This window comes from Erpetoichthys calabaricus, chromosome 8, assembly GCF_900747795.2.
Source record: "Erpetoichthys calabaricus chromosome 8, fErpCal1.3, whole genome shotgun sequence".
NCBI lineage: Eukaryota > Metazoa > Chordata > Cladistia > Polypteriformes > Polypteridae > Erpetoichthys > Erpetoichthys calabaricus.
In genome coordinates, this window is record NC_041401.2 from 167,301,329 (window position 1) to 167,325,010 (window position 23,682).

The window sequence follows — 23,682 nt, forward strand, 5'->3', positions numbered from 1 at the left end:
ACTATTACCTGGCACATGTATTTGCTGATACAATGAATAGTTCAGTCCATATAAAAAACTGAGGGTTCAGCCAGTTACCTTACCAACAAGGCAGTCACCCTGTACATTACTGTCATGTCTGCAAAAACTGCTTTGCCACAAAATAAATGAATCACAGGTTGGCAAAGGCCATAGAGACATGATATTTGTTGGTATCATCTTGACATCTCATATGACTTGTGCATTAATGGAATGGAACTGCCTACTGTTAGCAAAAGCAGCTTCATTCTCACTAGGTGCTCTTCTTGCAATATGAGTGCAGTAAAGTGACCCAATTACATTAGAAGAACCAGACACTGCTGCAAATTGCCTTTTTATGGTGGCAAAAATATGTATGTATAGCTACACCATACAGAAACTGAATAAAGCGCATTGTCATTCGGTTAATGGCTTCCAATAACGGCAGCCATGATGGAGTAAAGCTTGGCTGAGATACTGAGGTGTCAGACAGCTTCCTGAGAAGTCACAACTAGGGAATCGATTACCAGGAGCCCGGGATTCCCGGACATTTTTCATTCCCGGAAATGAAACTGCTATAATTCCCGGGAAAACGGGAACAGCCAAGCTCGCATATATAGCGTGTAACAGTGTAAAAATCGATCAAGAAATAACAGAGTTATAGTTGAAAATAATTAAGGTGCCGCCGTTGCTGCAGCTTGCACTTCATCAGACAACAGCATTGAACAGCAACTTGAAATTGCAATGCGTCAGTCTGTTGCATCCGCATTATCTGTGCCAAGAAACTTGCCATCACAGAATGATGACAAGAAACTGGATGCATCAGTAAAAGCTGAAATGGCGGTGTTTCAGAGCAACGGCAAGCGCGGGTGTTGTTTAGAACAAGTGTATCAGTATCTGATGATTATGCCGCCTACTTCAGTGGAGGAAGAGTGTACTTTCTCAGTGGCTGGCGTACTTCTGCACGAAGGTGCGCTCTTGCCTGGACAACCGAACGCTGGACACGTTGTGCTTTCTACGCTCTTATTACCACAACTAAAGATACATGTACTTATATGACAGCATGAACTGCTTGTAGATAAGGTTAGTCTTTTGTTTATGTCAACATATTGCAGTAGTTTTATTAAAAATAAGTGTCGGTTGTTCTAAAACCGTTCACTTGTGAGATGCCCGTACACTGTGTTATCCCCGGGACCCCGGGATTCCCGGGAATGAAATGTGGGATTCTCGAATTCCTGGGAATGGATAAACCCATCCGGGAATGGATTCCCTAGTCACAACAGGTAGGTGATATAAACTGACGAAAAAATAACAATGTTCTTCACTGAAAATACGTAGCATTGGTACTCTTAAAAGGAAACTAGAATAGAGTCTGTACATCATATTCAACACTTTTGCGGGTTAATGTTTGTCATGTTATAATAACGACTCAGTGATATGAATTATTATTTGGGTGACTTGTCATTTAGCTGGTCTGGCTGCATTTCCATTCTTGATCAAGGGCGTCATTATTTCCCACTTTCTCTGAAAGGTTGTGTACACATGGTTCAGAGTAGCCTTAAGTATATGCAAGCTTTCACGTCAAGTTCCTTTTATTTTTGTGGGAAGTTCCGAACTCACATTTCAAGCTTCTATTTGTACAAGCTTTATAAATGAGGACCCAGTACTCTGAAACTGCAAAGTTGCAATACTAACCACTGAGCTGTCATTTGATCCTTTTGAGCTAATTCTTATTTGTGTATTTCTTTTTTTTTTGTTGTATTAATCAAACAACATAAAACAAACGTACTGTATTATTCAATGTCATGGGGTGCTCAACAGGCTGCCATTGACAAGGCCACAGTGATAACACAGGATAACACAGCACAATATAGTCCCACAGGAAATCCCTATAGAGAGGCAGAACATCAGCGACAGAACATCTCTGCAGGCCAGTGGGAGACAGTGACCTTGGGTTTGGGGGGGTTGAAAGTGAAATTCTCAGGATCACCGGTGTAAGAAATTGTGAGGGAACATATACTGGATGGTGGGCAACTTACCAGAGATCTCTGGACCTCTACTTGGAAATACAAAAATGCCATTAATGATTGGCAAGAGTGACAAACCAGTGTTGCCATTCTCCCACTTACAGTAGTTGCTAGTGGCTGCACACATTCCTTGAATAGGATCAGTGGGACTGTGCTACCCCATAATGGAACTGGCAATTTCTGCGGAGGCCAGGCCACTTTTAGTACTGCAGAAGGCTCTGCGTGCCCAGACACTAGGTACACTAGAGGGAGTGGTAACCTGGTGGCCCTATAATAATAAAATAATAAAAATTGATTGCATTTATATAATGCTTTTCTAATCTACTCAAAGCACTTGACATAGACAATGGGGAACCACTTTAACCACCACCAAAGTGTAGCACCAACCTAGATGATGTGACTGTAGCCATTTATGTGTGAGTAGGCTCACCACCCATTACCTCTTAGGTGATTATGGGGTGAGAGAGATAGTTAGCCAATAAGTGCCAGGGTATGATTTAGCTGCCAGAATGACCAGGGCATATTGTGGGCATTCAGACTAGACTATTCCGCTAGGACATCAGGGTACACCCTACACTTTTTGAAAGATGCCCAGGGTCCGTTTATAGCAGCCGAGAATCAGGATCTCATCCAAAGGATGCACTGATCTTTACAGCACAGTGTCTCAGTCAACTGCACTGGGGCATTGGGATCCACAGACAACCACAGGGTAAGCATCCCCGATGGCTTCACTAACACCTCTACAGGCAGCAACCTAAGCTTATCCTAGATGCTTTCCCATCCTCAAGTACTGGCTAGGCCCAAACATGCTTAGCTTCAAGTGGACTACCTGTTCTGAAATGCAGGTGATATCACTGCTGGCAATAATAGCTAAAAAAGTTGTCCCCCTAACTCCAAACATGGCTTCAGGGATTGGCTAAAACCAACCTCTTAATAGAGTTTAGAGCCACCTCAGAGCAGAGAGACAGTGGGTCTAAATTTAGGCAAATTAGTTGAAGCAAAGGCTCACTAGTGAGAGGAGGACAGGCCAAGACAACCTCTCCATTTGGGACACTAGGGATAAAGACCTGTATAAGTTAGACCCAGGAAGGCAGCTGAACATCTGGCTTACTTTTGTCTGTGATTTTTGCATTCTCCTTTTGTGCCAACCTTTCCATCGTGGTTGCATTAAATGTACTGATTTTGAGATAACTTTGCGTTCTTTGACATTATTTCAGCTGTGGAGTAACACTACAAGGGCACTCTTCTTTCACACCAGCGGTGCTACAGAATATTACAGACTGACATATTCACTGCTGTAGAAAATGTTTGTTTCTCTTGGTATGCAATCTATTTTCTCACTCAGTTTTTTTTTAAACTGCAGTTGTATATTTGCTTTTTTATATAAACTGCTCAAAAAAATTAAAGGAACACTTTAAAAACACATCACATCTCAATGGGAAAAAAATTCTGCTGGATATCAATACCGATATGGACAGGATAATGTGTTAGGAATGAAAAGATGCCACATCATTTGATGGAATTGAAAATTATCAACCTACAGAGGGCTGAATTCAAAGACAACTCGAAAATCAAAGTGAAAAAATGATGTGGCAGGCGAGTCCATTTTGCAGAAACTTCATTGCAGCAACTCCAACTCGTACTCAGTAGTTTGTATGGCTCCCCACGTGCTTGTATGCATGCCTGACAGTGTTGGGGGGGGGGGGGGGGTTATGCTCCTAATGAGATGACGAATGGTGTCCTGAGGGACCTCCTCCCATGTCTGAACCAGGGCATCACTGAGCTCCTGGATAGTCTGAGGTGCAACCTGGCCATGTCAGGAGGACCGAAACATAATGTCCCAGAGGTTTTCTATTAGATTTAGGTCAGGCGAGTGTGGGGGCCAGTCAATGGTATCAATTTCTTTATGCTCCCGGAACTGCCTGCATGCTCTCGTCACATGAGGTTGGGCGTTGTTGTGCACTAGGAGGAACCAGCATAGGGTCTGACAATGGGTCCAAGGATTTCATCCTGATACCTAATGGCAGTCAAGGTGCCGTTGTCTAGCCTGCAGAGGTCTGTGCGTCCCTCCTTGGATATGCCTCCCCAGACCATCACTGACCCACCACCAAACCGGTCGTGCTGAACAATGTTACAGGCAGCATAACGTTCTCCACGGCTTCTCCAGACCCTTTCACGTCTGTCACATGTGCTCAGGGTGAACCTGCTCTCATCTGTGAAAAGCACAGGGCACCAGTGGTGGACCTGCCAATTCTGGTATTCTATGGCAAATACCAATCGAGCTCCACGGTGCCGGGCAGTGAGCACAGAGCACACTAGAGGACGCCGGACTCTCAGGCCACCATCATGAAGTCTGTTTCTGATTGTTTGGTCAGAGACATTCATGCCAGTGGCCTGCTGGATGTCATTTTGTAGGGCTCTGGCAGTGCTCATCCTTTTCCTCCTTGCCCAAAGGAGCAGATACCAGTGGGTCCTGCTGATGGGTTAAGGACCTTCTACCGCCCTGTCCAGCTCTCCTACAGTAACTGCCTGTCTCCTGGAATCTCCTCCATGCCTTTGAGATTGTGCTGAGAGACACAGCAAACCTTCTGGCAATGATGTGTCATCCTGGAGAAGTTGGACTACCTGTGTCACCTCTGTAGGGTCCAGGTATCGCCTCACATTACCAGTAATGACACTAACTTTAGCCAAATGCAAAACTAGTGACAAAACAGTCAGAAAAGATGAGGAGGGAAAAAAATGTCAGTGGCCTCCTTCTTTTAATTTTTTGAGCAGTATATTTTAAAGTAATTGTTTTATGGATAGAACAGTTTGCATCATAGAAATCCAGCAAATTCAAATGCTCACAGGAAGAGTAGCTCACACATGTATTCTGAAGTTACTTGTGAGGACTTCATGTCAATCTATGCAGACAGTAACCTTAAGTAGATTTAAACCCAGCTACTCTGGGCAAAAGATGTCTGCGTCTCATCTTTAAAAGACAGAACAAGGGCAGTGTTTCTGGGGAAGTTTAAACAGATTGCTGTCAGATCATACCTTGGTCATCAAAAGCATGAGTCAGCTCGTGTCCCATTACTACTCCAATTCCACCAAAGTTTAAGGATCTGCAAGCAAAAAGAAACAATGCAGGTAAATTGTGGCCAATGAAGACAAACAGGCTGGATGTGGACTGATAGAGGAATAGCCAGGAAAACACAAGCATACAAGAATGATGATATCATTATTATACTAATCAGCAAAAAAGCAATTAGGAGAATGAATAACAGAAATATTGGGAAGACAGAGATATAAAATGATGACACTACATTTTTATGTAGTTAAGAATGTAAAATTTCTTACTTTGGCCACTTTCTGCTGTAGAAAGGAGCTTGGAGGATCCCTGCAGGAAAGACCATTTCATTTTTAGTGGGGGAGTAGTAGGCATTGACTGTTGGGGGGGTCATACTCCACCTGGATAAAGATCAAAGCACTCTTAATATTCTGATCTGGGTCATGTGAATGTACAATCAAATGGAAATGACAGAAATAAAACACAGCGGATAGACATTACTGAATCACAGACAGACAGGCTAAATATACTAAACAATCAGCAAGCACTTAAAAGAGCATCCTCAGAATCTAATGGCCAATTTTTATTATGCATACTACTACTACTTCTATTACAAATAATATTAATAGTAAAATAATAATAATAATTCATTTTATTTATAAGGCACTTTACATTTGTAGTAAACCTCAAAGTGCTACATAAATTTATAGATTTTAGGAGGACCAGGCCGCTCATGGACCCCGTGATCATCAGAGGTGACTGTGTGCAGAGGGTGCAGACCTATAAATACCTGGGAGTGCAGCTGGATGATAAACTGGACTGGACTGCCAATACTGATGCTCTGTGTAAGAAAGGACAGAGACGACTATACTTCCTTAGAAGGCTGGCGTCCTTCAACATCTGCAATAAGATGCTGCAGATATTCTATCAAACGGTTGTGGCGAGCGCCCTCTTCTACGCAGTGGTGTGCTGGGGAAGCAGCATAAAGAAGAGGGACACCTCACACCTGGACAAACTGGTGAGGAAGGCAGGCTCTATTGTAGGCACGGAGCTGGACAGTTTGACATCCGTGGCAGAGCGACGGGCACTGAGCAGGCTCCTGTCAATCATGGAGAATCCACTGCATCCACTAAACAGTATCATCTCCAGACAGAAGAGCAGCTTCAGCGACAGACTGCTGTCACTTTCCTGCTCCACTGACAGACTGAGAAGATCGTTCCTCCCCCACACTATGCGATTCTTCAATTCCACCCAGGGGGGTAAACGTTAAAATTATACAAAGTTATTGTCTGTCAGTATACCTGCATTGTTATTGGCATTGTTATCACTCTTTAATTTAATATTGTTCTTTATCAGTATGCTGCTGCTGGAGTATGTGAATTTCCCCTTGGGATTAATAAAGTATCTATCTATCTATCTATCTATCTATCTATCTATCTATCTATCTATCTATCTATCTATCTATCTATCTATCTATCTATCTATCTATCTATCTATCTATCTATCTATCTATCTATCTATCTATCTATCTATCTATCTATCTATAAAATTCAAACAAAGACACAACAAGATAAAAACAAAGATAAAACAATAATTAGAGGCAATTTTGTTAATATGCTTTCCTAAATTGAAAAGTGTTTAACTGTTTTTTAAAACAGCCCACAATCTGCTGTGTTCTCAGGTTCTCTGGTAGGGCATCCCACAGCCATGGAGCAGCAACTGCAAAGGCTCGGTCACCCATTGTACGAACTTTGGTCATAGGGATGTGAAGGCGGTAGGTATTTGCAAGATTAAGGTTTCTTGTAGTGGATTGTAATATAAGAAGTTCCTTAAGGTATTGTGGAGCATTTCCATGGATACACTAATGAGTGAGCAAACAAAGTTTGTGTTCAATACAGTTGTGAATTGGGAGCCAATGAAGTGACTGAAGGATTGGTGAAATATGTTCATATTTCCGCACCCTCATTAGGATCCTTGCAGCGCTATTTTGGAGTTGTTGGAGCTTTTGAAGGCTCTTGCTGGGGATCCTGATGAGGAGTGCATTACAATAGTCCAACGTGGAGGAGACAAAGGCATGAACCAGCTTTTCAGCATCACAAAAGGAAAGGCAGGGACGGAGTTTGGCTATGTTTTGAAGATGAAGGAATGCAATTTTATAGAGGTGATGCACATGTGCATCAAATGACAAATGGGAGTCTATTTTGAAACCCAAAATTGGTAACAGAAGGGGAGAAAGTAATGGTATGACCAGAAAAGGAAATACAATTTACGGAGTGTGGCAAGTGGCTGTGGGTGGTACCCAGTCGGGATGCCCAGAAGGACCGTAGGAGGGATTATGCTTCCTCCAGACCACGAGGGGGTGACCTCCCTGGTGACTTTGGGGACCACGGGAACAAAGCTTAGAAGCGCAACCCTATAGGGGCCTGTGGTCACCCTCAGGGGACCCTGGTCCTCAGCACTTCCGCCACACCCGGAAGTGGTGGGGGGAAGAAGACCAGGGACACCCAGAGTGCTTCCGGGTGCACAGCCAGCACTTCCACCACACCAGGGAGTGCCGGCAGTGGCTCATTGGGAGGCACCTGGAGCACATCTGGGTGGATATAAAAGGGGCCACCTCCCTCCATTCGATGGCTGGAGTCTGGAGGCAGAAAGATAGAGCTCGGGAGGAGAGGAGTGGAGGCGGACCAGAAGAGAGAAAGGCATTGTGAGAGGCCTGGACTTTGGGGGTGAAAGTTAGTTGTGTGCTGTGTTTTAACTGTAAATTATAAATAAACGTGTGTTGGTTTGTGTACCTACGGTGTCCGCCTGTCTGTGTCAGGGCCATCTACTACAGGAGGAACAAAGTTGATGGGGGTGCCAATTAAAAGAGCTTCAGTTTTGGTGCTGTTCATTAAGAAAGTTCTTGGACATCCAAGCCTCAAACTCATCCAAGCAGGAGGAAAGAGTTGATGGAGGTGTAAAAGAAGTTGAATCCAGTCTCACATAGAGCTGCGTATCATCCGCATAGCAATGGAATGAAACTCCATGCCTGCAGATGATGTGACCCAGAGGTAGCATATAGATATTACAGAGGGTCGGCCCAAGGACTGATACTACAACTGCTACTACTAATTATTACATAATAATAATAAGTACACCTCAGAAAATAAAAATAATGCATTATAAAATATAAACCAAAAAATCTTCTTGAACCTGCTTAATCTATCTATATACAGTATAGTCATACAATTAAAGCAAATATAGCAAAACCTGCAATAAATCCTTTAAAAAAGTTTCAGCTACACATTAACTGTTGTGCAATTTTGCATTTCAGCAGTATCTTACTGCCTAAGTAAACTCGTTCTTGTTTATCTGCCACTTAGTCTTAAGTTTACTTGTTCACCTTTTTTCTTTTATTTACATCCAAGTTCAGCTTGCATTCACTGAAATGTTCTTGCTACCCTAAAGACATACTGCAGTCACACTGACTCAGAGTGAAAGAGTAAGGTTATTTAAATGATAAGGATTTTGAGACGAAAAGTAGACAGGAATGAGCCAAGTTCATAGCCAAAAGTCTGTTGTTGATATTAAAACTGTTACTGACCAAAACTCTTTGTACAGCAGAACCCTGATTATCTGAGGTAATGTGGACTGATGTTACCTCAGATAACTGAAACTTCAGATAAAACGGATGGCTGCTTTTCTCCTCGTTCCAACTGTTTTATAGCTTTACTTACAGTACATACAGATGGTTAATAAGAGTGTTTTGCAACACCGATACAGTGATAGCGTAGCTGTGAACAGCGAGAACACTTGAAGCAAGACGGATCTAACAGGAACCTGCAGTACTGTACCTTTGGGGGCACCCGAGATGTCAGTCATGAAATTTGAATTTTCATGTGAATTTCCCCTTGGGATTAATAAAGTATCTATCTATCTATCTATCTATCTATCTATCTATCTATCTATCTATCTATCTATCTATCTATCTATCTATCTATCTATCTATCTATCTATCTATCTATCTATCTATCTATCTATCTATCTATCTATCTATCTATCTATCTATCTATCTATCTATCTATCTAAATGCCCTTTGAATCAGATAACTCACCCACAACCATAATCTTAACCACAGTGTAACTGAGCATTTGATGGCCATTTCTTGGTTGACAATGTGGGCATTGCACGGTGATGGGGCATTGCATGACTGGCCTCATAGTTTACACTCTGTTGGTAGAAGCAGACTGGCTTGGAGTTCTGTAGAGAAGTGTGGGTATGGAAACAAAGGGACATGAGCCACATATAACCGTGACTGGGCTGATGGACTTTGCCATGTGACAGTATGTACTTGTTTGGCGGGTGCGTGGTTTGAGTCAATTGTCCAATTACTTTTGAGCCCCTGAAATGAAGGAATTGTGTTGCCTCGCATTTTTATGCAATCGTTTTGTTCACCCCACTGAATTAAAGCTGACAGTCTGCACTTCAACTGCATCTGAGTTGTTTCATTTCAAATTCATTGTGGTAATGTACAGAACCAAAATTAGTAAAAAGTTGTCTCTGTCCAAATGTTTATGGACCTAACTGTATATAAAGGAACGTGTGAACTATTGGAGTGTGGCTCATATTGAGTGATCAAGCTTTTAAAGCAGATACTGAAGATGGTTGAGAAAGTGTTAGAGAAAAGAATCAGGGATCAGGTAAAAGACAAATGGGATTAGAGGAATGGTTAGTGTCTACGGTGGTTTCAATGTACGAAGAAGCACTAACTGTGGTCAAGAGTGCAGATAGGGATAATCAAAGTTTTGATGTGAAGGTGGGGCTGCATCAAAATTCATTCTGAGTGCACTGCTTTTTGTCATAGTGATGGAGGTGGTAGCCAGAGAAGTGTGTGAAGGATTTCCATGAATGTGCTTGTGTGTCAATGATCCTGGTAAAAAAAATAGTAAATGAAAGGCTGTTTACAAGCAAAAGACCTCAAGGTATATGCAAGAAAGACCAAGCTGATGGTTGGAGGTGAAGGAACAGGACGCATGTTGTAGCATGCAGCCGGGGCTGTTGCCTGGCCGGGACGCCTCCATGCTGGGAGGACCAAGGGAGCAAGCGTGGCCAGAGCGTTACCTCTCCCGGGACACTAGATGGCAACTCCCCTGGGTTGCAGCAGTGCCTCGGACTCCTGCAGGGCTTCATGGGAGTTGGAGTTTGGGTGCAGCCCTGTTGGGATCCGTGGGCGGCGCCAGGGGGTGCTACAGCAGGAGCTGCTGAGTCCTTATGGGCAGTTCTTCTGTCACTCCCGGAAGTGCTGCCGGAAATACACCATCAAGCACCTGGACCACTTCCTGGTGCCTGATAAAAGGAGCCAGCAGCCACTACTCAGGAAGCCAGAGCCGGGAGGAGGAAGATGAAGCTTGACCGGAGTAGTGGAAAGGAGAAGAGAAAGAGAAACAGAAAACAAGGTATTGTGTTTGTGTTGTGCTTTGGACTGCGTTGTGCCTGTGGGAAATGGGGAAGGCGTTTCTCACGAGAAAAAAGACAGCCTTGAGCTTGTGTCCCACGCTTGTCTGTGTCGGGTTCAGGTGGCAGTGCTTGCCTGGGTGGTCCACAGTGTATAGCGGAAATGTTCGGAGAAACTCAATCAAATTTATGGGCCGTCAGAAGTGGTGATACAAAAGATGTAGTGGTGTAAAAGGTACTCTGAAGTAGACAAGTGCAGCCTTTATTTATAGAAAGTGTGTAAAAGAAAGGCAGAATTCTGATGTACTCAGCATACATTTAGATATAGAGTTAAGTTTATAGAAAGTAAGGAAGTGATGCTGCTTAGGTGACATTTTGAGTGCAGATATACTGATGAGCATAGCAGTGATAGAAATGGTGAGAGATACATAGATGAAGATGTTCTCCATTCTGACTTCTCCAGTAGCCTCTCTGACATTGAAAGGGATGTTTAAGAAAGCCTTATGGGAGTGTGACATGGCTGATGACTGTGGAAAACGAAACAAGGTTAGAAAAAGGTACAGATGAGAATCAACTGGTGGATTTGTGGAGTGTTGAAGTGTGAGAGATGCACGCCGAAATAAGAAAAAGATTTGATAGAGAGAATGTGGTACACTGAAGAAGCAGAGCGTGATTGGGCGAAGAAGTGCACTAAGACTGAGATGGAGGAGATCAGGCCCAGAAGGAGGTGAAGGAAGATGTGGCTGAAGGTAATGTTTGAGGTTATGAAAAGAATGCCAAGAGGCTGCAGAGAGTGGAAGACAAAGATCCTGGGGCAGCTTGCTAACATTGGAAAAACTCAGAAAATGGCAGTTAAACTAGTGATGATGATGATGATGAGTAAAACTGGCAAGTTTCAATTTGCATACAGTTTCATGAAACTGACACATAAATTATTTCTGCAGGAAATTTCACAATTATGAAGCACAATTGGGTTTTATTGGAGTGGATAACAAAGAATACTGCTCCCTAAAGCCTCCATGTTTACACTGGTGTTATTTTCTTCATCTGCGTAAAACATATAATCTGTACCACACTGATAAAATCAATTCTATTTATGTCGAGGAGTGCAGAACGTTTTTTAAAAATGTGACGTGCTGTGTATGTTCTACAGGAAGAGACACTAAAATGTACCAACATGCACATTACGGTGTTTCCTCCACAGACAAACTCAGCACAAGGGAAGCTGCCGCTGCCAAAAAGCAAATTTATTCTAGATGAGGATTTGCACACATGATATTTATTTTTTACTAAACATCTTTCCCAAAATGCTAAATAACAAGGAGATGCATGAAGAATGAATGAATAAATGAATGAAATTGCTTGCATACAGCAACTAAACCCTTTTCTTCTTATGTGAATGGCACAAATTTATTTCACATATTTTTTTTGTGAAGTGAAACACAGTTCTGCTCCGAATTCAAATAGTTTTTCTCATCACTAATGATGACAATAGTACTAACAGAAAAATTAATGGACATGGTTGTGCAGTGGTTCATGTTACTGTCTGTGTGCCATCTGAACGTTGCCCCCTTGTCTGTGAGGGGTTTCCTGGGTAGACCAGTTTTCTTCCCCATCCTAAATACTGTACATGCACATTAGGTTAACTAAGGGCTCTAAATTAGCCCTGTATGGCATTGTGTGGGTGTGATTATGAACTGTGACCAACTGAGGTTTCCTCCAGAATCCTTTCTGTCATACAGTGCATTTTATTCAAGATTTTCAAAAGACAACTGCAACCAAAACAGCATAACTGACTATAAAATAAGTCAACATAAAAGTGCACCCAACATTCCTCCATGTGTGTTTTTACATGAAGCTTTTAAATATAAGCTTTAGACCTCTCCATTTGTCTAAAGCTTATATCTGAAAAATGAACCCACCTAACTCACAAAGTAGAAGACAGTCTGCACCTACAGCAGAAGTGAACGCAGGCATAATAACACTTACTGTTCACGATTGGGGGCTTTTCTCAGCTGATCCACCATCACCTTAGCAGAAAAGTTATAATACTGCATCACATTCTGGAAATAGAGGTCTGACACCACTTCATACTACAAAAGAAGGAAAAAACAATCTGAAGAGAAATTAAATACAGTATACCAAGAATTGTAATTACTCACATCCAAGATTCACACCAATTCTAAATGAGAGCTGCCTCTCTTATTCTTATAAGGTAGAACTAGACCTCTGACCACCAGGAAGACAGAAGGACTTGTTAAAGCTCAGTTTGTGACATACAGTGCTGATTACAACAGATTTGGTTTCTAGAGTTGGTGGAGAGGCCTAACTGGTGCTTTTCTTCAGACATAATCTGAAGATATAAGCTGCATGTTGAACAAAACGATAGTCTAACTATTAGAGTCACTGCAGAACATAATTACCACTTACTAGAATTTGAAAGCTGATCTGTTCTAAAACATAAGACTACATGCATATTAATATTTTGATGGACATTTGGAATACAAAATAAGACATTAATGAGTATTTGTTGTTATTAGACTTCTTAGGTACTGTTTTACTTACATCATTAAACACTTTATCAAGTTCTTTGTTGTCCATAATGAATTTTGGGTAACCAATCATGTTATATATAGCATCAGCCTAGGTAAAGAAAGACAGCAGTTTGAAAATGGAAAAAAAAACTGTCAGGAATGATTTCACATAAAAACAGAGGGTGCGCCAGACCATGATCCTTTACCAGTAAAACACATTTCATCCTCAAATGTTAATCCCGATTTTAAATCTATTTGTATTAAAGAAAAATATGACTGGAATTTGTTCTTTTACGGTAAGCACCTTTCAGTAGAATGAAATACACCGGAGAGGTCAAATTAACCGAAGTCAATTCCAGCAATGAGAGAATTCATTGAATTTGGTTGCTACGCGCTTGCAGGATAAATAAAAGAACACAATATGGGGTAAAGAACATAGGCGTGAGGCTTAGTAATAATGGCTTTAAGGCTGGTATAACTATCCACACAACTGTTTTCTTAACCCCAGCATCTAGTACAAGGGCATGGGGTGATGCTTTAATTTGCAAACGAGAACTGAGCAGGAAAAATACTATAAAAATAATAGATCAGAGATGAAGTATTTGTCACATTTGAGAAGTGACATAATCAAGCGACAAATCAGAGAAAAGTTCCGATGAGTACCAAAAATTCTAGCCATAATTCACGACTTAAGGTCTTAATCCTAACTGAAAGCCTGTTCTTAACTAAATCACTCACCAACAGATCTCTTATCCCATCTCTAAGCCATTTAGACAATTATACCTCCATTTTTATAGTCTACAGCTGATGATGTCATCACACAGGGACACATGCTATGTAACTGGCAAAGGACATGGCAACCATAAACATCTTTACCTTGGCTATGAAATAATTATCACAAAATGGCAGGGATAGAAAGAAAACAACACAAACCAAATAATGCCAATGCAAAAGGTAATGTTATTAATACAGTAGATAGTAATAAAAAATAAGTAATAGAAATGTACAGAATTAGTTTGAAGTAAAGTCTTATCAGTAAAAAAAAGATTCATGACAGTGGGGGGATGCAGACTACCTTGGTAGCATCAGGAATAAAGAGACAAATCATTCCTGGATGTGGTATGGTAGACACTGACTTATTACCGAATATACTGATGTTTACGTTCTCCCGTGGATAAGTCGGGACTTGATTTTACCGTATAATTTCTGGTATTTTATAATGTTGGTCATATAAGTCGAATGTGGAAGACTCACGCTATTGGTCCAAGAGATTATGATATGCTAACGCCCACCTGAGAGGGTAACCACGGAGCACACAGCCTTTGTTTTCTATGTATTGTGCCTACGTGACCTCACGGTAACACCTGAACTATTCCAAAGCGACGTTTGCACTGTTTAGTGTTTTTTGTATCTCACACCCTCATACACCTTTATCGTAAGAGCGTCCCTTATCTATGATGGAGCGTTCGATCAGAAGAAAATATGAAGCTGGTTTTAAATTAAAAGTCGTTGAAGTGGTGAAAGAAATTGGTAACTGCGCTGCTGCAACAAAATTCGATGTGTCTGTGAAACTGATGTGACATTGGAGGAAGCAAGAAGATGTAAAAAAAAATGTGTCGCATTTTTGAACGGGCGTATAAGTTGGGGTCTGATTTTATGACCGTTTTTTCGGGTTTCAAGACCTGGTTTATACGCGAATATATACGGTACTTATTTGATATAATTTATACCACTGGCTGGTTAGTTTGACACCTACAGGATTTAGTTTGTGTAATTAAAAAAAATATTAATTGAATAATCAGGAATTCTGATTGATATCAAGTAGATATTTCACTGCACCGTGGACAAAAGAAGCTCACTAAACCATCTTAAGAGGGAGCAGGGTACCATGGAAAGTTAGGGTAAGCCACCCACTGTGGGATTACAGCAGTGACCACGAACCATTAGGTGACATTTTTAAATATACAATCTTATAATTCAGCATCTGGTGTATGACAGAAGTGTCAATGTGACCATTTTCATTAGGTATAGTGGGCTGAGAAAGTATGTTTCCCTTCACTTTCTGCCCACTTTATTGGGTTGTAGATTTCATTTTAAATTGGTACATTTGCCATTTGTACCCATCAATCTATATACTCAATAACCCATAATGGCAAAGTGAAAACATGTTTTCAGAAAGGCTTGCAAATCTCTCTATTATAATAAAAAAATCTTGGGAAGCTATGGTACCTCAAATTGTGCTTAGGCCCATCCTGTTTGCTTTATTTTTCCTTGAGATGTGTCTGGAACTTGATTGGAGTCCACCCGTAGCAAACTAAATTGACTGGACTTTGTTTAGAAAAGCACACCCCACATACCTGTGTATAGAAAGTCCCACAATTCATATTGCTTATTAGTACAAAAACCAAGCCATGAAGACCAAGGAACTCTCGCAAGACCTCAGCAATCAACTTGTGGTGAGGCATGGATCAGGGCAAAGGTATAAAACCATTTCTAAAGCTTTGAGTGTTTCCAGGAGTGTGGTGGTCTCAATAATTGTGAAATGGAAAAAGTTTGTAACCACCAGGGTTCTTCCTAGAGTTGGCCATCTGAGTAAACCGTGAAGAAGGGTTTTGATCACAGAGTTGACCAAGAACCGACTGTAACAGACTTCAATAGCTCTCTACTGAGATGAGATAATCTTTTGGAAAGGATGACCTTCTCAGCAGCAACAACCATCAAGTAATCAGGTAATAACTCCCACAAGGAGTTTGCCAAATGGCATGAGGAAAAGATTCTTGGGTTTGATGAGGCAAAAATGGAACTCTTTTGGGAGAACTCCAAGCACTAAATCTGGCAAAGAACAGGCACTGGTCATCACCTGCCTAATACCATCCCTATGGTGAAGCATGTTGGTAGCAACATCATGTTATGGGGGTGCTTCTTAGTGGCACGGACAGGGAAACTGGTAAGAATTGAGGAAAGGATGAATACAGCTAAATGCAGAGAGGTCCTTGAAGTCACCTCAGATTGGGGCGATAGTTCACCTTTCAGTAAAATGATGACCTGAAATCTACTGCCAAGATAATGCTGGACCGACTTCGAGACAAATGTCTGAGGGTTCTTAAGTGGCCCAGCCAAAGTCCGGACTTAAACCCCTTAGAACATGTATGGAGAGACTTGAAGATGGTGTGCAGCTTGAGAGAATCTGCCAGGAAGAATGGGATAAACTACCCAAAACCAAGGTGTGCAAAGCCGAAAGAGAATAACTGAAGAAAACTGAAAGCTCCAACTGCTGCCAAAGGAGCTTCTACAAAGTACAGTATAGAATTAAATACTGAATACTGAATGAGAGATTTCAGTTTCTGATTTTTAATAAATTTGTAAACCTTTCTGAAAACATGCTTTCACTTTCTTATTATGAGGTTTTCAGTGACATATTTATTCATTTAATCTACACCACATTTAAGTGTGCAGGAAGTGAAGGGGTCTAAATAATTTTGGAATCCACTTTATAGTATTCAGTAATCAGCAGAAACATGCAAATAGAGACTTCAGATTACTTAGCTTGAGGAATGCTATAGATGTCTGGTTACATGGAGGCTGAGCTCCCATATTATCAGGCTAACTTTTCTTCTATAAAGCTATCAGGCTGTTCTTCTTCCCTCACTCTTTGGAAATTGATTTTGGCAATGCTCAAATAGCTCTACATAATCAAAGCCTACAATCCACTAGAAGTATGTGGGTGATATTCATAAAATGCTGTTAGAAGAACATCACAAATTGAAACAATGTGTGTTGGAGCAGTGCTACTGTGCATGTGGGCTTGGAGAAAAAGCACAGCAGCAACTTGAGCTATTGTCAGAATGATTTTAATTGGTTATACGCTGCCAGAAACAAATTAAGAAAGAAGCTTGAGAAAATACCATACCCTACAAGGAAATCTGTTATTGTACAACACGTAATAAAGACAGAAGTGGCAGCGGTGCCACTAACAAACTAGACACCTTCTCCTTAGCAGCTTGTCTGGTTTCATCATCCATCCAGGTCACATCTTTAAGGCTATCTTCAAATGCTGTTTTTATTTCAGAGATCATATCTTCAGCCTGTTTCAAAGACAAGGGAAGCAAAGAAATGTCACTAAAATAAAACTATCCAACTTAAGTGTTTCTAATAATAATAGTAAACTAATCTTGCTTGCTGCTGACATGAAAATCCAAGTTTAGTGATGACACAAATTAAGAACAAACAGAAAAAAGATTCTCAAGGTTGTACTTTTCATCCATCTGTTTTCACCTCCTGTTCATGGGACCTGGAAGCTTTTATGACAGAAATGGAGTAAAGATGAAGCCAGCCTTTAACAGGGCACAAAAACAGACACACCCAAGCTCACCACAGACTGGCAAAGAAGATAAGCCAACTGACATTATGGCATGTCTGTGGGAAATCCCTGAGAAAAGAGGAAGAACATGCAAACTCAATTCACAAGACATCAAATGCACACAGTAACCTGCCAATGCCACAACCTACGCCACCATGCCTAATTAACCCCAATCTGTCAAGAACTGTCTGGCATTCCACCCTTCGCCCTTCCTTTTGCATGCCATTCGCCCAGGCTCCTCCCATTTGTGAATGTTACTATAGAGAAGTCACATGGTAAGGAGCAGCGGAAATAAAAAGGGGGAGTGCTTACGGCATTGTTAGTTTACCTGTGGGACAGCCACCATCCAGCGCTCCTGATATCCAAATGTGTGTTTTTTTAGTTCTGCTTTTGCTTTTTGGATTTGTCTCAAGTTCTTGTTCAGATCTACATTTGTGATTCACTTGTCTTTCGATTCTCACTGTACCTTTACCCCTTTGGAACTTATTATTGTTATTCTCTGCTCATATATGATACATTGCTTGTTTTTCTTCAGAATTTTTCAGATTGTCCATTCAAACAACCAACATCAGCAACCTTTTAGTCATAGCCATTTTGTGCACTATTTTGTTTTTTATGCACTTTGAGATGTGCCTAGGTCAGATGTGAGCAAGTTTTTTATTTCAAAAATGGAAAAAAAACGTATTGCTACTACCTCAGATTCTGTCCAGTTATAGCTTTATTGTTTTTATGCACTTTTTGATATGCCTGTATCAGATGAGACCAAATTTAAAAGGGAAACCATGAATAGACGACTTGTTTTTCAATACATTCATCTGTATTGGTTTGAAATTTGTAATTACCTGCAGCTTACCGGCTGCTGAAAATGTCTGGCCCAGCTAAATGTCTTGGTTTGAAAATCTGTCCCAACTGAATTTGTAATTGAATAGCCCCGCTCTAGTGTATCACTCCATTAATCACTTCGCTAGTGTTCATTGTGTTCTCACTCTCCTTTAGAATTTTGACTTTTGGAGGTCTTTGGTCATTTAATGTTTTACCTTGCTAATTTTGTTCTTTTCCCCTTCTCTTTTCCTTTTGGGTTTTACTTTTTATATGTTGTGGGAGATGGCCGGCTTTTTATCCCGGCCAGCACCCCCAGGCTGCTAGATGGAGCCCTCCCTGTAGCATGGGAGTGCCATAAAGACCAGCAGGGAATTATGGACAGTGGAGTTTTTATTCCCAACCCTGCTGGACACCATGGGGCCCACCAGAGGACACTGCAGGGAGGCTCAAGGACTTATGCATGCCCTATAACCTGGAAACACGACATGATCATATGACCAGAAGGAACGACGTGTTTCCGGGTTGAAGAAAAGGACTTTTAATCTGACCCGGAAGTGATAAGGAAGTGCTGGGCTGGAGCCATTTCCGGGTCGGAGAGTATAAATGGACTATGGGAAACCCCAGACTCTGAGCTGAGCTGGGAGGTAGGGTGGTGAAGTGTCTAGGAGAGGAGGATTGGTATTGTATTTGGATTATTGATTTGTATGAATAGTGTGGAATGGAGGGTGCTTTGTGCATGTTATTATTATATAATAAATAATAATTGTACTTTTACCGGGTGTTTGGAGTGGTACCTGAGGGTTCAAGGGCGCACTAAGACGCTCTACTGCTACAATGTTCTATTCCTTTTTAATTTTTTTAAAATTTTGTATTAGATCAGTTCTTTCTTCACCTGTTACATTTAATTGGTGATGGAGCCCTTCTTAGGGATCCCAAGGATGCCAGGAGAGCCTGAGGGAAGATGGGAGGACAGCCGACTCTAAGTGGTCTGGACGCCGCCGACAGAGGCAACCAAGACAAGGGTTCGGAAGTGAAGACCTCCACAGAATGAGCAATACATTGGGTGAGTGGGGGAGACACGACAAGGAAATTGCTCTGGACTCAGTGAAAAGAGAGAGAAGAGTAAGGAACCAATGACTGTGTTTTATTCTGGTTTTATCTTTGGATTGTTTATTGGAATTTTATGTCATGGCCTGTCACTGATATTATGGATTATTTCATTATTGACGATCTTTTAGCACTGCACTTTTGACACTTTGTTTGATTTTTAATTAAAACGCTGAGTCACTTTGCAGCAATCCCTTACTGACTAAATGTGTCCTCATTTATCCGGCTCAAACTTGGTTATGTTACCGGCAGTTCTGGGTTCAAGATGCTCCTGGAAACAGCCACAGATGGTGGAGCCAACCTGGACCATACCATCGTTAAACAGCTGTAATATTGTAGCCAGAAATTAGAAACCTGAAACATTTTAAATAGCTCTACAAGTAGTCAGACTCATACAGTAAATGTTGTGAGCAGCCTGATTAAACATCGTCACTCCAATAACATCACTCAAAACTGTGCAAAGCTAAAGGGGACAGCGTTTAGCAGCTGCTATGTCTCGTCTGTAGAATTCATTACCTTACTACATTAAGGAGTCTCCTTCAATTGAACTGTGTGGCAGACGACCGGGGACCTTGCCCCACTGCGACGCCTTGAGAAGGGAAGGACCAGGAGAGGAGGCCATATCTTCCCTGGTGTGCAAGAGGGCAGCACCCTTGGATGGTTCCAGAGCCATGGACTGCAGCACTTCTGCCACACCAGGAAGTGCTGCCGGAAGAGAAACCAGGTAGGCCCGGAGTGCTTCCGGGTGCAAGGGCAACACTTCCGCCACACAAGGAGGTGCTGCTGGGAGATCATCAGGGCGCACCTGGAGCACATCCGGGTGTGCCATAAAAGGGGCCGCCTCACTCCATTCAGGAAGCTGGACTTGGGTGGAAGAGGACGAGCTTGTGAGAGAGGAGTGGAGGCGGCAGGAAAAGAGAATTAAAGAAAGGGCTGTGAGTGATTGGTGCACTGTGATGGGTGTACAGAGCGGAAAATAATAAACGTGTGTGTTTTGGATGTTGGCTGTCTCAGTGTCTGTCTATGTCGAGGCTGATCTTTCACAACTGCTTAAAACTAGATTGAAGACGTGTTTCTATTCTCTGGCTTTCTGTGACCTTCTCTCCTCTTAGTTCAGTTGTTTGGTTCAGTTTACTGCTAGCTGTATTGTGTTTTATTGCATTCTATTCTATTTATTGTATGTTTATTGTATGTTTTAGTGAAAAGCACTTAGGCTACATGATTACCGTTGTTGTTTTAAATTAGCTCTATAAATAAATCGACATTGACATTAACACTCAATAGACACCTGAAACACTTTATATAGCTCTAGCAGTAGTCAGACTTGGACAGGGAATGTAGCGAGTAGCCAGAATAAATACCATTGCTCCAATGACATCACTGAATGCGACTCCTAGGTGCTGTTATTCAGCAAACTGCAGACACGCCAGGGCACAAAATGGTGATGCCCGTAACATAAACAAAATGTCATTGCAGTAAAATAAAAATAAATAAGACTGAATTTATATCATGCCATAACACTGATCCATAACACATATAACTGCATACTAATTAAAATCATCATATTCAGTGTAGCCAACGTTTAAAGTTGTGATCTGTTGAGTTTATTTCATTGTATCTGATTTTATTCAGGGGCGGCACGTTGGCACTGCTGCCTCACAGTAAGGAGACCTGCGTTCACTTCCCGTGTTCTCCCCGTGTCTGCGTGGGTTTCCTCCGGGTGCTCCGGTTTCCTCCCACAGTCCAAAGACATGCAGGTTAGGTGCATTGGCGATGCTAAATTGTCCGTAGTGTGTGTTTGGTGTGTGTGTGTGTGTGCCCTGCGGTGGGCCCGGGGACTGGTTTCTGCCTTGTGCCCTGTGTTGGCTGGGATTTGCTCCAGCAGACCCCCGTGACCTTTTGTTAGGATATAGCGGGTTGCATAATGACTGACTGACTGATTTTATTCATCTGAAACATAAACCGGACACATTCTGACAGAAAAAGACACGTGTCTCTCACATAACACACGAGGCAAGCTGACTGACAGAGGAGGCTGATTCACTAGGTTACCAATATGACAAAAAGATAAGCAACAAACAACTGTTCACTGCCAAGGTAGGATATTCAGGGAAAGAAAGAGTGTGCAGTGACATAAAAGTTCACTTTCTGTTTTAAAGTAGCTGTTCCATTTTCTGTGAGTGATAAATGAGCAAACCAGAATGTACCCATGTTGGGAGCTTGCATGATCGTGTTTCAGACTCTTGAAGTGTAGGAAATGTGTAAACGCTTAGACATTGCCCAGAAGAGCAGAGCTCACCTACGGACGGATGGAAGTCATCACTCCTGGCCGTGCCTAGGAAAACATACTTTCCCATACTCTGTCTCGAACTTGGAGAAGCGCCGATTACAGGAAACCCTGACTGTATCTTGCTTTGGCCAAGTAGCTCTCCTTCAAGTATTATATTCTTGTGAGTGTTAAGTCGATATTAAACATAAGCTACTATAATTTTCCTTTAGTGTTACTGATTCTTTATTCTGTTTGGAATTTCCACTGTACTGCTAGGGAAAGATATCTACTCTCTATATATAAAATCCTAAGCCTAAAAGTGCAACGATTTTATATGATGTTTTTATGTCACATTTTTTGTCATGCTTTAAATTGGGCTTATTTTAAAACCTACACATATATGTTTGGTATCATTCTTTTCAGGATTTATCGAACTTTAATGTGATGTTGTTAGATTTTCAGATTCTTATTCAGTTTTTAAATTATAAACTAAAAAATATCAAGAACTCTTGTCCCACGAGATGAGAGTTTGTGCTAAGACAGGGGTGTGCAAAGCCATTCCTGGAGGGCCGCAGTGGCCGCGGGTTTTTATTCCAACCCAGTTGTTTAATTAGAAAACAATCCTTGCCAATAATTACATTTCATGGCTTTTTAGTGCTTTAACTCTGCTATGTCAAGTCATTCTCAAATCCTAGATTTTTTTTTCCATTCTAAAGATATCCAAATATTTTGAAGTGTAAAACGGATGGGTAATTCTCAATCCTTGACTTTTTTGTCTTCTCTTTCCTTCCAAGTATTTAATTAAACCAAATAGTGCATGATAAATACACACAGGCGTAAAGGGTAACAAGCAAAATGGATAACTGCTGGTTTCTTTTGTCATTTGCATCTTATTGCTAATAAGGAGCAATTAAAAACCAAGAATGCAGCTGTTTAAGACTTAAATAAGCAATAAGGGTTCAAAATCTTAATGAGGGAGATAACTAAAATGAAGCAGAAGTGTTTCTAGAGCAATTAGTGCTTCTTATTAAGCAATTGGGTTGGAACAAAAGCCTGCAGCCACTGCGGCCCTCCAGGAATGACTTTGCACATCCCTGTGCTAAGAGATTTAACCATGCCTGGGGCTGGAAATAAAAGACAAAGAGTAGGACATCTGCTGTACAGGCTTAAATATTCAAAGTGAGATGCAGATCACGTGGCACGGCAGCAGCAGCAAGCCAGCAGCTGATTGAGCAAAGAGGAGGGAAAAAAAACTATTTGTTTCTCATTGTATCACCGTTTAAGATGGGGTTTCGGAGGAGCGACCGCATCTCCTTGGGGTGCATTCAGCCCCCCTCTTCACAACGCGAGCGGCTGGCACGTAGCACAGGCCGGGGGGGTTGGCAAGCAAAGCAAGCAGGGGGGAGCCCTCTAGTAAGATATATCTTTATGTGGGTTAGTAATGGCTGCAACCTCTAACAAACAGTGGTGTGCTGGGGAGGCAGTATTAAGAAGAAGGATGCCTCATGCCTGGACAAACTGGTGAGGAAGGCAGGCTCTATTGTTGGCATAGAGCTGGACGGTTTGACATCCGTAGCAGAGCAACGGGCACTCAGCAGGCTCCTATCAATTATGGAGAATCCACTACATCCATTAAACAGTGTCATCTCCAGACAGAGGAGCAGTTTCAGCGACAGACTGCTGTCACTGTCCTGCTCCACTGACAGACTGAGAAGATCATTCCTCCCCCAAACTATGCAACTCTTCAATTCCACCAGAGGGGGTAAACGTTGAACATTATTCAAGTTATTTTCTGTTTTTTACCTGCATTTTTTATTACTCTTTAATTTAATATTTTTTGCTGCTGGAGTATGTGAATTTCCCCCTGGGATTAATAAAGTATCTATCTATCTATCTATCTATCTATCTATCTATCTATCTATCTATCTATCTATCTATCTATCTATCTATCTATCTATCTCTTCCAAGGGTGCTTGCACCCCCTGCTGGATACATTCAGAAATATGGAAAAAGATCAAAGAATTATATACAAAAATGTGCTAAAGTCAGGAACATTAGATATTTAGAAACAAACGGACAACATC

The 23,682-nt window shown here is 41.5% G+C and overlaps 1 protein-coding gene across 3 annotated transcripts in view; it reads right to left on the reverse strand.

Moving 5' to 3' along the window:
* ece1 (endothelin converting enzyme 1) overlaps positions 1-23,682 on the reverse strand; it is a 318,704-nt gene that overhangs the window by 15,168 nt on the left and 279,854 nt on the right. For all 3 annotated transcript variants that reach the window (XM_028807767.2, XM_028807769.2, XM_051930374.1), the window contains 5 exons: positions 17,027-17,125; positions 13,072-13,149; positions 12,496-12,599; positions 5,364-5,474; positions 5,061-5,128 (listed from right to left, as the gene is read on the reverse strand). In XM_028807767.2, the coding sequence (XP_028663600.2) occupies positions 5,061-5,128; positions 5,364-5,474; positions 12,496-12,599; positions 13,072-13,149; positions 17,027-17,125 (460 nt within the window). The remainder of the gene's footprint in view (positions 1-5,060; positions 5,129-5,363; positions 5,475-12,495; positions 12,600-13,071; positions 13,150-17,026; positions 17,126-23,682) is intronic.